General features: G+C 38.8%; 1 protein-coding gene across 1 annotated transcript in view; it reads right to left on the bottom strand.

The window, feature by feature from the left end:
- Positions 1-481: 481 nt before the first annotated feature.
- The window catches only part of URI1 (URI1, prefoldin like chaperone), a 58,347-nt gene continuing 41,947 nt past the window's right edge, over positions 482-16,881 (bottom strand). Inside the window, exons 5-11 of the mRNA XM_019505634.1 lie at positions 15,776-15,867; positions 15,493-15,553; positions 12,098-12,278; positions 9,914-10,178; positions 7,385-7,527; positions 4,375-4,633; positions 482-1,318 (exon numbers count right to left, since the gene is read on the bottom strand). Coding sequence (XP_019361179.1) covers positions 1,130-1,318; positions 4,375-4,633; positions 7,385-7,527; positions 9,914-10,178; positions 12,098-12,278; positions 15,493-15,553; positions 15,776-15,867 — 1,190 coding nt within the window. The 3' untranslated portion in view covers positions 482-1,129. The remainder of the gene's footprint in view (positions 1,319-4,374; positions 4,634-7,384; positions 7,528-9,913; positions 10,179-12,097; positions 12,279-15,492; positions 15,554-15,775; positions 15,868-16,881) is intronic.

Genomic DNA, 16,881 nt, shown 5'->3' on the forward strand with positions numbered 1-16,881 from the left:
TTGCTGTTCAAGTTGGATGGCCCAGACCCAGAAGGCACCATTCTAGTAGGTTTAGGAGCTGCAAGGGGGGAGGAAACATGGTGAGGTGAACAATCATATCTACCTGCTGCAGCAAAATGTTTCTCTTCCCCCTTCAATTCCAAGTACCTTATTGCCATTGTATTTTGAGATAAAGTTGTAGTTATTAATACACTTATCTTAAGCACTGGCTCCTTCTGGGCATTCCCCTGACAATTCAAATATTTTTTGTACATATACTGTACTGGGGATTTTGCCACTATAGTTTGGGTCTATATTCTTCTTCCAATGAGCATGTACTTGCCACAGGCATTAATTGGCGCTCTATAGATACAAGGGGAAGAAAATAGACTAACTCATGTCTTTGCAATAGCAAGCACTTCAAGTTAATATCTGAGTTCAAAATAAAAACCTCTTTGCATGTTTTATTTCAAGTATTAACATATTAACACAAGAGAAGAAAAAATTTCACAGCTTTTTTTACTTGAAAAGTTTAATTTTACAAAATACCCTTTTCAATCAAAGAAACTTCCCTGCAATGAACACAGCATTCTGATTTATAGATCTGTACAGTAGGATATTAGAATGAACAGAAGGAAAAAAATCAACTTTTAGCAGACACCTAGTTGCAAAATCTACAACAATGTGAATACAAGTATGTCTTAAAATGCTAAAGCAAGTAATGAAATATAATTGTTGGATTCATTTTAAATTTGAAAAGTTTCCTTAAAACGGTCCATATGGTATGTAGAACATCACAGCTGGTACAAAACTGCCTGTATTTAGGTTTAAACACAAAAACAATGCGTGTGAGAAGTAGTCTTTGAAAATAATTCCAAGTGCTGCTATCATAAGGCAAACATATACAAAGGTGCTGACAGCATACAGGGAAATTGACAAAATAAACTGAATATTGAAGTGTTCAAACACTTAACTTTTCTTTAAAAGAAAAAAACCCCCATCAACAATACCGATCTAAATTGATAAAATGATGCCAAATGAACATAGGATGCCTTTTATACTACCTAGGTGTAATGCACATAGTTTTACATAATCTCAACAAATGTGAAACTAGGTGTTAATATTCAAACTTCCATTGTGTAGGCAGGACCTAGTTAGTCTGTTGCATTCTGGCAGCTTTGAATTTTGAAATCCTCTTTGTAGTTCCTTCTGATGCTTCAGACAGAACTTCCTCTGATTTTCGCTCTGGAATGGTAGGCAGGCCAGGGTGAGCAATGCTTGGGTGTGGTATTAAGGAGGGAGACAAAGGGTCTTTTTCTATAACAGTTCCAGAAAAAGCCTATAAGAAAAAGGAAAACTCAAAATCAGCTAATAAAATGCAAATGTGAAGATATGCCCATGAGGTCATTACCCTATATTAGTCTGATTAGAGCTGTTATTTCTTTTAATCAAAAGTAAAGAAATCTCTTTAAATCAATGATGGTTCCTTGCATAAGTAACCAAATTGTAATTAACCTCAAAATATAGCTTGTTCAAAAAAGTCTAAAAGAAAGACAGTGTCTTAAAAGCAATACTTAATCTCATTCCTAACTGCACAAATGGTCTAAAAATTAGCTTCCTTACTGACATATGATCAAGAAAATAAAACAGATGATGCAATAGGCAATTTCATCTTGTATAACAAAGGGAGGAAATGTGCAGATTTTGAGCCTATCAGCATTTCCATCATACATCACATTTTCATGGCTTAATATCTTGGCCTTTTCTAATTGCATCAATCTGACACCTGGCATACAAATTGGCAAGCTACATATTTTGTTTGTTCTTTTTTTTTTCCTTACCAAAAATGATCAAAAATTGGTCAAGGCATTTTCTACTGAAAAGAATAGCAAAACGTTTCCAATTCTTTTCTTTCTGTGCAAGTTCTAACTAAAACATAGTTAATATTTTAAAATTATAATTTACAAGCAGCCATTCCATTATATGAATTAAACCTTTCTTCTCTCATAAGAAAAAGAAACAGCCAAGATATTTACCATTTGAAAAACAGCTACTGAGAAGCTACTCTTCATAAATGCTTTCAGTATTTGCCATGGTTTTATAGTATGCGTAATATTGTGCCTATGCAATGTAAAAAGCTACATTTAAAAAAAAAAATCACCATATTACACGTGTTGAAAAGAGAAAATGTTCAGGGCATTTAAGGAACAAGGTGCAGTAGTTTACATCCAAGATTTAATCATCGTATTGGGCACAAGGGAACATATACCGGATTTATTAAGTCTGCTTATTTTTTTTAAAAGGAGTAACTCAGTTGCCAAGAAAAATAAAATAGCCGCTTTTTTCTTGCAGGACCGGCAAAAAAGCTATGTTTTTTGTTCTATACTCTAACTAAAATATGCCCAAAGCTGTGCCTCTATTCCTGCTGCCTTGTTCAAACAATGCTAGTGCATTTTTATAAAGAGGTAAAAGAAACAGAGTCTCTGAGGTTTTTACTACAGTTAGAAACAAAGAAAAAAAAATCAGTGTATGGCAAATGCTAAAGGATACAAATATATATTTCAAATATCCATGAAAACAACTGCAATATTAAGAAAAGGCAAATGCCCTCTTTGATGATGACAGAAGTGTTTTGTTCACTGTGCTGTAGTTGCTTAGGAAATCTGCTATAGAGCAGAGGGGGATCAGTCTGAGGCACGGGTGCCACAAGTGGCACCAGCAGCCTCTGTATGTGGCAAGCAGCAGATCAGGGAGGGAACAGGTGACACAGGGCTGATAGGGCAGGAAGTAGAAAGCAAAGCAGCACAGGGAAAGAAGCAGAGCAGCAGGGAGCACAGGGCTGGGAACAGAAAGCAGCTTGGGCAGGGAAAGGGGATTTGGGGAAGTGGCAGGGCTGTAATTTGTCACACACCTGCCAAAAGACTGGTCTTCCTTGCTATAGAGAAAAATCATGAGATGTTCAGGGAAGAGGCCCATCAGGGAAACAACCTGCTATTGTTTTGTTTTATAATGGCCAAGAGTAGTAGGTGCTTTAAAGGCAAAGATAAAAGATAGTCACTGCCCCCAAAATGTTATAACCGTGAATGCTAATACTGCAATAGAATCCAAACCAACAGATCTGTATGCCCCCGCTAAATCAGTGTGAAGTCAGTGCGACTCCAAGTACGTAAGGTGAGGGCAGTGACGCTGCCAAAAGTTCTTTGGAAGGGTACCCCGAGGTCTGAGGAGATAAGCTCAGAAGTGCAGGTTCAAGCTCAGTCCTTGCCTGCTGTTTTCACTGCAAGGGGGTAAGCAGTGTAATTTTTTTTAAAAGAGGGTGTTACTCAATTCACAGAAAATTATGTGCCTGGAGTCTAAAAATGTTGAAAACCAGTGGATTAGGGTTTCATCAAACACACAACATGACAAGAAAAATAAAGGGAGCGTGAAGGTTAGAAGACAAACAGGGTTACAAGAACAGAGCCAAGTGGTTGTAGAATAAACCACTCCATCTGCTACTGAATCTACTTCAAAGCATCTCCTTTCAAGACACCGGGTTGGAAATGTCTGAAAATTCAATTTAATATAACTTCTAAAATTTTATCAGAATTTTCCATTAAAAAAATGGATGCAAAATGTTGAATTCCAGGATGCCAGGACAGCAGCTACATCCAGTTCCCACTCATACTTTCAGCTAAGGACATATGAGTTTTCCCTTGTGATGTACCATCTCTCCTTGTAAGAGCACACAACTACTCCAAGACTTGGAAATAAGTTTAGTTAGCATCACCAGAGGTTTTTAGCCTGCAAGAGCATATTCTTTTAGACACAGTCTCTGCACTGCACTGTGTGTGATATCTCACAAGGTAACTTCTCCTCTACTTGAAATCCAGCTGTCTCCACTGATCACACTGGCTAATATTAATATGTAAAGTAAACCCTGAAGAATCGCCATAAGCCATGCACCAGAACACTAAGAGGCTGCAGTACAAACAGTATTCTCCCTTCCCTCCCTTACACACATAGCAAGGGAGAAGGTGAGCAGAACGTGCATCTTGCACAATCCAGCATGTGATTATTCTGCTGTACAACTTAGAGCTATAGGGAAAACCCAGTCAACAGGCTCAGCAGAGGGGATACTCCCCACTACTGTATAAACTGGCAAATAGCCAGCTCACGTGCCCTCTGTGGAAGAACCCTAGGCTACAATGATTGTAGAGGGAGCTTCCTGGTTACCCTAAAGAGAGAGGAAATAGGCAGACATAGGGAGAAGAAAGGCTACCTGGCAATCCTTCTACAAAGGGGAAACAGGTAGAGAGAGCTGGAAATTTATTTAAAAAGAAAATAACAGTAGATATGAATCAACTTGTTCCTTTTTATCCATGCCAACAATCAATAATTAATCAAAAACTGTACCTCAAATGTCCCTGATGATGGTGGAAGTTTTTTTGGAAGAAGCTCCTGTCCCTCCTCCTCTTCCTCCTCCAATATCCCTTCACTGTTGTCACTGTGAGTAGCTTCATCATAGCTAATACTCCTCAGAACTCCTCGTCTGTCATCAAACTCAGCAGCACTGCTCTCACTGGTATCGCTACAAACACTATTCTCTCTGCTTCGAGACTTCAAAATTGATTTACGAGGGACATATTCTCCATTCACAACATCAACAAAGACTCTGCAAAAGAAAATGTTAGCTTTAATAAACTATTTCAGGATCAGATGACAAATTTACAGTGATCTCTCTTTGTCTTTGTACAAATTAATTATGATTTGCTTTTCCAACTTCTCAGCTGCAGAATTACAAGACACTACCTTCAGAAGATACAATAGAGCATTTTATTTACCAATGAACAAGGAGTAATTCTGCCACCCAAACATGCCTTTTCCTTCATTAAAGCATTAAGTTAATACATTAGGGTCAACCTTTTTTGGCAGAAATTTTGCCACAAGTTAGCCCTGTACCATCCTGGAGTGCCACCAGAATCCCCTTTCTACATCCAATCTGCTGCTCTGCTCCCTACCCTATTTGCCACTGTACTGCTCTCTCCCCAATCTATTGTGCACCACTCACAGAAGCTGCCTATGCCATTTGTGACACACAGCCCACATGTTATCCACCCCTAACCTAGTACACTTTTTTTTTTTTTTTTAGCAGAAATTGCATAGCCTTTTGCAGAGCTTCATGAACAGCAGCAGCTTCATCTTCAAAATGTAAAGAAAAATTGTAAGCAAGTCATAAAATTATTTTCAGTTTGTTTTTCTAAAATTACAGAAGTTGTAATAGAAGGTTTCCTAGAGTGCAGTTCTTTTAAAATATTAAATATAAAAATAGATTAAACATTCACTTGCACATGTTAGGTAGAAAGTTTTCTCAAGCAAGGGCCGTCATCTTTTGTAGAATCTGAGCTTTCAATAAAAAAAAAAAAAGCTTTTAGTTTCTATGACTGTGAAGAAACTTTTCTAACATGAACAGAGCATCAGCCAAAACAGTGGCCTCTACCAAATTTTACAGGTAGTGCCTATTAGGGCTGTGCAAAGCTTTGGTTGCTGATTCAATTCGGAGGAGATTCGGCCCAATTCAGCAGCCGAATCTCCAAATGCAAATCAAATCAGGAGACCCATTAATCTCTCTGAATTGAATTGGAACCCTGATTTGACGATTCAGCCACAGACGCACCTTTAAATGTTTTTTCTATATACCTCAAGGTACCAGGTATGGCTCGTGAATGCTGAGATGGTGGGGCGGATGGAGTGTCCCATAGGAGTGCGGGCAGATCCCCCACGCGCTTGGTGGCGGACCCAAAAGTGGACCATCTCAGTGTTCATGAGCTGTGCCTGGTACCTCAAGATATGCAGAAAAAACATTTAAAGCTGTGTCTACGGCCAGATCGCGGATTCTCCAAATCAGAATTGAATCTTCAGATTCAGCTGAATCGAATTGGGACAGTGATCCGAATCAGTGAATCGAACTGCTGTCCCCCAAATCGAATCTGAATCGAATATGGCCCGCTTCACACACCCCTAGTGCCTATGCCTCTAATTGGTGGTCATGGCTTTCCCAATCTGCCATTAATTGACCAGTCTGTTAATACCCATTGCTGCCTACAGAAACTCTGTAGGTAAGCTATGAAAAATAGTAAGTATCTGGTTAAGCTGCCAGCTCTGCTGGGGCTATTCCAGAGTGTTCAATAAGAAAGAGTATGGAATAAGTGAATAGAAACCCTCTAATAATACTGCCTCATCAGTCCTGATGAATCTGGGAAAAAGTAGGGATCTATGGGTTACGACACTAGCACTGAAGTTCATGGAAGTTTTCACTGAGAGCAAATGCAGGCTCAAAGTGAAAGCGTGCACTGTCACTATTCAACAACTGGGTGATGGGCTTTTTTTTACTGATTGCTTTTGTTCATGGGTGAGGCCTTTTTTGGGTGCTGGATTTTGTCTCCAACTACTTCATGCTTGTTATGCATACAATAGCTGAAAATTAGAAAAGATAGAGCCTCTTCACAGGGTTCAAGAAGAATTCTTATGCTGTCTTCTGCCCTAAGAGCTTTCATTTTCCACCTGGCCTCTGAATAGTTCAGGCCAGATTTTCAAGTTTTCAGGCAAGATGCAGAGTGATTTCTAAAAGCACCTGGCCACTCAACTCTCATGGATTTGAAACCCAACAAAATGTCTATCTGCATCTTAAGATGGATAGGAATAGATCCCAAATACTGTTAAAAATCTGTCTCCCTTAATTTTAGTTAAGACTTCTGTATCATCTTCTAACTATTTATCCCTACGATCTTTTTTTCTAGTTCCATGGATGAAGAGTGGCTAGAAGCTGAATGTGTCTAGGATGGAATGAAGGGAAAGCAAGCATATAGTGGATCAGGGCAAGAAAGAAAGAGCTTGTGCTGAAAAGTGCTGGGGGGAGAGGAATAAAAGAGGAAAGAGGCAATAGCAATCCAGAGTAATTTACACCAGGGAGAACAAAAAGGCTAGAGTGAAGCTAGAGGGAAGGTATAATGGAAGTGACAGATAGGGTTCAGCTCTATTTTAAAAAGTAAAATAGAAAAGTGACCAAAAACATCTTAAACTAAATGTAATATGCAAAGTTCTGCTTTGTTCCTTTACAGTGCAGAGTTTCATGGGTGTGGAGTAAATTTTAAAAGCACTGATTATGTTCAATTACTGGTTTAAAAAAAATATAATTCTCAAAGCAGTGGGCAACACAGTTAAGCAGTATGACAAATCAACAGTATGACCACCAGGCAGGAGACACACTCTTTCATTTCTAAAATGTGGGTCCAGCACCAAATGTTTTGGCTTTTAGGGTGGATTTCACTGTTCATGCAGGAGGTGCATGACTCAGAGAAGACTTTCTTTTATTTTACAAGTGTGCAATGGGAAAAGCATGTTAGCCATTGCTTTAACCACATACCGGTAAATGTCTGCAGGTGTTTTGATGTTAGGTAGTTCTGGAGTTGAATGTCCATTGCCATTGCTATTCTTTCTTTTACGTTTTGCCTCCTCTTTCTTTTCACTGAATTTCAAAGTAGTATTTTTTCCTGTGTTTATTCTTACCTAAAAAGTGAAGACAAATTTAGCCAGACTATAAAACCAAAATTCCCCAGGGTCCAGATCAAGTCAATTCATAAATCCTCTCCATCTGAGTAAGAGGGCACTACAGAAGTATAGACTGCTAGATTTAAAACAGTAATATGTAGTAATAGCATGCTGATTGTCTTGCTGTATTAACATTCATCAACTTTCCACAAAAAGTACAAAAACATCTTCCTTCATAGTGCAAGAGGAAACAACTTGCATATGGAGAGTATACCTTAAATTACTAAGTTTACTTACAGCTTAACTTCCTTGCAAATCTATGTTAACTAAAATACATTTTTAGGACTTCTAGATAAGGGATGCTACCAAAACTGTTTCAAATATCTCTAAAAGGATGTATAAAAATTTTAAGGTTACCTTTTTCTGTATCATATTTATGTGTATGAACTGAAATCAGTAAGGCTCAACAGGTAGAAGCCAAAATAAACTTGAAAATAAAAAGCTAAAATAAACTTTATAGTTAAATACCCTACCTAACAAGATATGCCATAGTATTTACTTTAAATGGAAAGGTCTTACAGATAAATGTCTAACTGGTACCCTTAAATTCAACAGTAATCTATGTCATGACTAGAATTAAAAGTGCATTCCAGAAAGAAACGGGTTTATCCTAAAAGTGTAAGTAGCATAAATAGTTATTAGATTTCTCTGAAGGTAAGTTTTAGGTGTCCTATTAGGAGTACAATCTTTGTAAGAGACTAAAGACAGCTCTACATGTAACTACTACTAATTATCCTTCAACTGAGGAAGTCCTGCAGTAATGAAGGATCTAGCAGGCCAACTAGTCCTACCACTCAGGCAATGCTGTATATTTACTAGTGTTTTGATCAGAGGTACACCGATACATTGGTCCAATATGGGAACAGCACCGATATAAAGAAAATTTACTATACTGAAAATCGGCCATGTCAAACCGAAAATTTGGCCAATAAATGGCCCATGCATGCATGCAGCTGCAGCACAGCACAGGTGGTAAGGAGCACAGCCAGGCAGCGCGGAGAGCTGCTTCCAGCTGGTAAGTCTGGTGTGGTGGAAGGAGAGAAGGGAGGGGGAAGGGAATGGAATGGGCATGGGGGGACACACCAAGGTCCCTCCAGTGAGGGAGGCGTGGGACTGGGGCAAACGCTGCCCAGTTGGGGCTGGGCAGGTGCAGGACTGTGCCGCGGTTTGTCTGGGGGGACGCAGGGGCAGCTCCCGCTGCTGTGCACTTCTCATGCAGAAGCTGTTGGTCCAGTGGCTCACCTGGCACTCCCTGCTAGTCTGGCAGCTCCCGTCAGTTGTCTGGGAGGGTATGGGGGGAGGGGCATGTGCCCCCAGATCTGCATGGGGCAGGCTGGGGCCGAGGCTGCATTGAGCTCTTCCCAGCTACGTGGAGCTGTGCTGGGAAGGAGCCTACAGGGGCAGCTGCAGTCAAAAATTCACCGTAGCCCCTTCCCAGAGCAGCACCGCCCTGCTAGGAAGAGCTTGGCACAGCCTTGGCCCCAGCCCGCACTGCCCCGTGCAGATCCAAGGGCACACAGCCCCTCCCCCACAAGCCCTCCCAGACAAGCGGCGGAAGCCACCAGATGAGCAAGCAAGCGTCTGATGAGCTGCTGGCCCAGCGGCTCTCACATAAGCGGTGCGCAGCAGCAGGAGCTGCCCACCCCCACGCTCCCTGGATGAGCTGCAGCACCGTCCTGTGCCCACCCCACCCCAGCTGGACAGCGCTTGCCCCAGCCCCTCCCCCACAACTCCCTCACCGCAGAGGTCTTGATCTGCACCCCTTCCCCTCCCCCACTTCTTCCACCACACCAGACTTACCAGCTGGAGATAGCTCTCAATGCTGCCGGGCTGGGTATTGGAAATCAGATCGGTATCAGCTGATATACCTCATTAAGAATCAGCTATCAGTATTGGCTGCAAAAATCTTCATCAGTGCACCCCTAATTTTGACTACTACTTGCCAATCTCTTTCACCATTTCACTTACAAAACTGTTCAGACATTTCTGATTTGTTTCTCCATAAGCTCTCATTTACACACACAGAATTAAACTTAAGGCAGGCTGGGTGCCTCCCTGAAGAATTCACTACTGCTGCTTTACCCGCTCTAAATAACAAAACTTCTCTTCCCAAAGAACAAGGATTCCGTTTTTACTTTGGTCCCAAGTCCCTCTAGAACAAGGAATCAAAAAACTGGGTTCTGCTTCAAACTGTGACCATCTAACTCCGCCATGACCTAATTACTTTATCCAATTAACTAACTAAAGGAACAGTAGACTTTACTGTCTGTGGCCATGAGGTTAACTATTTTCAATAAAGTGCAGACAGACAGACATAAAATAAATAAAAAGTAATAGTACAAACCCTTTTAAGTTCAACAGTATGAGAGAAAAATATGGTAGGTACACCGTTATCTCCAACTCCTAAATCATCTTCATCATCACTGTGATAATGACTTGAGCCATTAACTTGGCCACTGAACAATTCTGAATTTGTTACTTCTTTCTGGAAGTTGCCCTGAGTAACAGAGTCTTCAACTCTATGTACCACATTCAGATCTGTCTTATCTTCCTTCTCCTCTTCAGAGGACACTGAATCTTCTCCATTTGTCTCTACTGCACCAGGTGTTCTAAAAAATGAGAAATAGATAAGAAAGAAAAGAAAAGCAATACAGTTCATAATATAAGCAGGAAAATATGTACTATTTTCCTATATTTAGAGGCTGTGAGTATTTTGGCAGGGGGAAGGACAAGAACAGTGTCATATGCGACATGACAATTTCTATGGGCAGCCTAGGGAGAGTTTGCTCATACTGATAAATGCTTACTTAGTCTTGTAATTCCAGTATCAAATGAGCACAACTTCAAAAAGAAATGCAGAAATGCTTGTCAATGTGTCAAAGCATGCCACATTTTGGCTTATACTGTAACTTAAACTTTAGGACAAAATAGTTCCAAGGAGGAACTTTCACTGCTATACTGCAAATTAAGGGTGTAAACTTTCTGGTTCAAGGGAAAAGGATTTTACTTTCTCAGTATCTGTCATCTAATGGCAAAATACAGCACTGGTGGAAGTTTGCACTGATAAAAATCACAGAAGGTCAGAAATGCAAAATATTCTAGCCACTATGCTGTTCTGCCCCATTGTGCACCTTGGGCTAGTGCCTCCTTGCATCCAACCCCTGATCAGCAAAAGAGAAGGTGTCATGGAGTTGGTTATGTCTCTCTGATCCCTTATCAACCCCAGGCCCAGTTAAAGCAACTACGGGACTGCTTTGACTTAGGCCTTGTACAGACATTTAGTTTCTCCTGGGGGAGTCTACTCTCCCAGGAAAAATCATGAATGTAAATAGAAGTTCAGGCTTTTTTTCATCAGAGTAAAAATGGGCACTCCAGAAGAAAACATGGGCACAACCATGCCTAAACCACTTCCAGAAAAGTTTCTCCTGGGACACCAAATGTCTGTGCATGCTGACAACACAGGCTGATCAAGGCTGTTTGGGTTACCCAATCAGGGCTGCCCAATGCACTGCTGTCATCTGTTGCCAGGCAAACTAAGGGAGCCTGCAGAGATGTGTGACCAGGGCAGCCTCCCAGCTGCAGAGCGTTAACACTGCAAGCTCTCCACTCTTCATGACATCAGTATTTGAATGCCTGTACACATCACTTTAGGAAGGTTTTCTACCATGAGAGCAAACCTGGGAGAATTCTCCCAAATTATATGTATGTTCGTATGCAACCTTTATCCCTAGCCGAGGATTTTAAATGACTTGTCCTGCCAATGAAGGTTACTTATAGACTTCTTTTCTACAATGCGTGACCATCCTGCTGTATGCCTCAGGATGTACCCTTGTAGGAGAGAAGGGGCTGAAGCAGGTGCTGCCTCTATCAATGAGTAATTCCCTTATGCCAGGTGACTCCTTGCAGACCACTGACAGACAGATTTCAGCTCACTTATGTTACAAGTTGGCTGCATATTAAATATAGTATGTTCTAGTTTCAACCTACCCCCTTATATTCTAGTTTCAACCTACTCCCATAATCAATGCTAATTCTTTTAGCTATACATATCTAAGTATTTACACAGCTCAATCACTGTAATATTCAAGAAATTCATAAACATTAATTATATTTATACTTACAACCCACCTCTGGGGTTGGAAAATGTATTAACCTCATTTTATAGACGAGAGCAGAGGCATTTTGAAATTAAGTGACTTGCCACAATTAGACAGAAAGTCTGTGGCAGACTCTGAATCCAGACCTTCCTTTGTTACAAACAGCTTATTTATTTTATTACTATAAGATTTAAGCTACTGAAAAGTATCTGGAGCTTTGAATTAGACTTTGTAGATTCATTTCCATTATAAAAACAAACAGAAAAAATCCTGAACAAGTTAACTATCATGCACTTTTAAACTTTTTACAGATTTTGGAATTTAAGCAAGACAACTATTAGAAGCACCTATTTATTCATACTTGTAAGGATTTTAAACAGGTCCTTCAAATTCAAAGGGGAAAATTCTCCACATTTGCAACACTAATATACCTATCTAGTTCACCCAGCATTTCTTCTTGTCTCTCAAGCTCTTCCAGTCGAGCCCACAGGTCTTCCTCAGATTGAAAACAGCCTCTGGATTTTGCATCAGTTCCATTTTCTTGAAAATTTACTTCAAAAACATCTGACACTCTGGGCTTTGAATGAGGTTTGTGAGCAGTTCTGCGTTTTCCTATGCAACAAAAATTAAAAGATAAATTACCAAGACAATTATAACAAATGAAGTATTTGGACAAAATATATTCTCAACTTACTTCTGGATTGTTCAGGTGATACTGTCAATGAACCAGAGCTCTTACACAGGATAGTAATCTCCTGACACAAGATCAATGCCCAAGCAAAGCAGAAATATTCATTTACAAAGCAGGAGGCACTGATCTTGTAGCACTTCTAGTCCACTGATTTTATGTCTATTGTGCCAAACAGTTGACTTGGATTTCATCCAATATTGTGGCACACTCTTGTAACAGTACCTTGCCATACCATTAACAACTTTCCAGTTTAGCTCCAAGTTATCTAGACAAGTAGATGGTTTTATTTTATTTTGTTTTATAAAGTATAGTACTACTACATGAAACTTCCAGATGGTTTGCAGGAAAACAGAAAAGTTTAGCATTGTTAAACATTGGTTTGAATTTCTGAAATAATATAAATGAAGCTCAAAAGTTTCAGAAGTAGCTAGAGAAAATTGCTCCTCAGTGATTCATCTGCTAGTGATAGACAAGTTTGTGGTCATTTAAAGTCTATTATGTATTAGAAAAGCACACCCATTCATTTCCTTACCCACATTCTAAACTTTCTAGAGTAGAGACTACTTCTACTATTTCTTTTGATAGTGCCTGGCACATTGTGGGCAATATCATCAAACAAGTAATACTAAAAAGGCATTAATGCATCAGTCCCCTATCTGTAATATTAGGATATTACTACTTCATTTCTTTTACCCTTGTCTTGTCTTTTCCCTTGTGATTTTAAACTTGTGGGGCAGGGAGCATCACCTATTTGGTGTCTACATATACCATGACACAACAGGGTCTCTTAAATGTATTGAAAAACAAATGCAAATCAGTGGGAATTTTAATTATTTTATTTTTACATTTTTTCATGAAATAACCTAACTTACAGGGTTTAACAGCAACCAAGTAGAATTGCCTGGAAGTCCTGTCTTTTTATATGTCAGTTATTTGCAGCAACTTCTAAAGTTTAAGAACTTTCTAATGAAAGATATCATTGCTCATATGTCTGCTTATATTTTAATCATTAGACATAAACATTTCAAAAGCAACTACAGATATTCAATTCACACAAAGCCTTCAAGTAGCAAGTTGGGATTTGTAGATCCTATAGATCTACACCTTTCCTAAAGGGGCAGCATTTTATGGTTGCCCTTGAAATTTATGTTATTGAGACTTAAATATAAATTAAAGTAAGCCATCAAGAAAACAGCCTCTCCCACTGATTTCATTTGCTATAAGACAAAGTTACAACTTAATTTAGTGTTCTTTACTGTAAATAAAATTTGGAAAGATTATTTAGCAATCTAATTCAATTCTAGTTTTAGTTTTTTGTCCTCTTGACATCTGATTTCCTTATGTTACACTTCAGTATAAACAACTGAATTGATTGTAGGAAGGGAAGTTTAGGTTGGATATTAGGAAAAACTCTCTCACCAGGAGGCTGGTGAAGCACTGGAATAAGTTACCTAGAGAAGTGGTGGAATCTCCATCCTTGGAGGTTTTTAACGCCCAGCTTAACAAAGCCTTCACTGGAATGAACTATTTGGGGGTGGTCATGCTTTTAGCAGGACAGTGGACTAGATGACCTCCTGAGGTCCCTTCCAACCCTAATTTTCTATGATTTCTATGATTATTAAGAAACTAATTTCAAGGCATCTTGAAGCAGAGCAGGGCTTAAAATGTTTATTACCAACAGCATAAAAATTGTGCTACAAGGCTTACACACCATTAAAACAAGAACAATAAACTCACCAAAATAAAGAAGTCTAAAGAGAAAGAGATGCACCAATAAGACAGTTTTGGCTACTTTTTTGGGTTTCCCCAAAAATAAACTATTTTTCCTAGTGCTGAGAAAGATCCTCATCTTAAGAGCCTATCGAAGCCAAGCTTGCACCAGTACAAGTGTTCCGGATACTTATATCACATCCTTATAGAATGAATGATCAATGAAAGCAACAGCAATGATACTATAGTAGATTTTATTCTTGCTTTATTGCAAAAATTAAGCTGACTCAGAGCACAGTGATAGCAAAGGTCTAAGGTACAAAACAGACTCAAATGAATTCTGAATGACCATTCCTAACATTTCAGTATTAAAAGTATGTACAAATGTTAGAATAGGGCACATCTCCCAGAATGCTAAAAACCTATATTATGCAACCACAACTGAAGAAAGGTACTGGTGACCCATTCCATCCAAAGAACTGCTCTCCCTGCCTCCAGCTTCAGCTATAAGGTATTTAAAGAAGTATTCGCCAAAAAATTCATTATACTGGCCATCTTAAGCCATCTACAGTTTACAGCCCATTCTGATCACTTCATGACCTAGACATGCCATATTTTCAGCACTGTTTCTCCAACTCTTGTTTATTTTCAGTTTTTGACTCTCAAACACTATTTCAGATACTACAGGAATCAATCACTATTCACCACTCACCTCCCCAGTGTCTCTTTATAACCTGCCTTTGTACTGCTAATAATTCTTGTAAGCCTTGCAATAAGTAACTTTTCTGCTGATATTTCACTATATTTCCAAAAACTGCTGTAAAGAATCTCTGGTTTGGACTTTCTTCCCTTTCCACAAGAATAAAAATAGCCCAGCTGAGCTCAGCTTCACACTATCCCATATTAGCCTCAACTCCCTCTCCTCAGGCTTCTTGCCTTCACTGATGAAGGCCAGACATTCTTCCTGAATAAGAGATGGAGTGTGTAACCTATTTTTTCCAGTTTTACTTCTATCCCAATGTTGGCGAGACTAAGCATCCAGCATCTGTCCAGGACTATTTTTCCCCTCCCCTCTTCTCTTCTGGCCAGCTCCTTTCTAAAGTTCCCTTTGAGAGCTGCTTCTCTGAAGATCCTACAATCTGGTTCTTGAACTACCTGTTTCTACCAAATCCAAGTCAGGAAGCATAATGGCAGAGCCATGTGTGGGAAGCCTCCACTGATGTTAAATTACACTGTTCTATGGATAAAAGGGGACTTAAATCCCTACTCCTTCCAGTATAGTTTTCTTATCCTCAGTAGAAACATATGTGCTTATCTTAAATCTGTAATAAAAGTGAAATAAATTAATGTGAATGTTATTCAAATCAGCATAAAAAGCCAATATTTTACTGGCTAGTATCTGAAACAGCAAATGAACTCAGTCACCTTTTGTTTCAGTAGCATCATTTTCAGTTTCTTCTCTTATATCAACAATATCACCTGTGGCCTATGGAGAAAAATGTAAAGTTAAAACAGCACATTTTGCAATCATGTGTTTATTAACAGTATACGTATTTTAAAAGAATGCACTTAACAACAGAAGTAACATTCAATCCTAGAAGAGACTGGATTACTTCTATACACTTTTAAAAATCAACTTTGAATATCCATATTTTTCTAGATTTCAAAAAACACCATTGAGCTAGAGCATAAAACAGTTGACACTTACATCACTCATTTTCTGCAAATCTTCTGTGAATTCAACTCTGGATTCAAAATTCTTCATGACTTTTTGGAAATCATCCAGTGCTTTCCTTACGTCTGAAACAAACACAATCACTATGCACAACATGGCACATGTAAGAGCGACATTAACATTTTAACTGTAGTAATTTCACACTGAAAATGTAATGATTTATAATCTAGCTTTAAGAAAAACCTAATTTTTCCTCATTCTGTTTTATATTTTTCTTTTAAATGTACTGCTTTAAAATATGCTCTCTTACAATTTTTCTGTGATCTATGTATAATGCCTGTTACTTTGCCACTAATAAAATTTAGGACTACTAACATTTTTCTCAATATAGGCCACAGAACTAGGTTCCAGATGTTGCATGATGTTACCAAATTCCTACAGAGCAACTGTCTTGTTCGTTTGTGTTATCATACATAAAGCAATATTTCACGGCAGTTTGCATAGATAATTTTAGTCCAGCTGGACAAAAAGTGGATGGATAGTGCATACAAAACAAATTAGTCTGTTTTTTATTGGTTATATTTCTGAGCTAGACCATGATTTAGTGAAAAAAAATTCAGTTTGCTTTGAAGAGGTACTGTTTTGTAGTTTCCAATGAATCAAATAACAGAAGTTTAAAAAAAAATCTCAGATACATGTCATGCATGTATTCTCTCACCTCTACTTCAGATATCATGGTGCTCAGCATCTAAATTTAGTAGTTCAGTATCTAAAATTTCAATTTTAATTCTAAAATAGCTTATTACCATGTCTCAGACTGATGCTACATGCAAATGCAACAAGTTCAAAATTTATTAAAGCAGAGAAGTACATCTGATGTACACTATTATTACATTGGATCTGAACACACATTTTCTTAGCCATGGCAATGGGTGAAATAAGTTTTATTTCACCCTGCTAAACTGGAAATTGCTTGGGTCACATGCCAATAAGCAGAGAAAAATAGTGTGACAATATTACCCCCACACCAGAGATACTCTGATTTCCTACTGTTTTGCAGCAGACACTCAATCAGCAAGATCGGAAGAGGTCGCAGGAAAAAAGCTTAAAGTCCCTTCTGTACTGATAAAAATGGCAGG

The sequence above is a fragment of the Gavialis gangeticus genome, unplaced genomic scaffold (assembly GCF_001723915.1).
Source record: "Gavialis gangeticus isolate Ggan-Ray unplaced genomic scaffold, GavGan_comp1, whole genome shotgun sequence".
Taxonomy (NCBI): domain Eukaryota; kingdom Metazoa; phylum Chordata; order Crocodylia; family Gavialidae; genus Gavialis; species Gavialis gangeticus.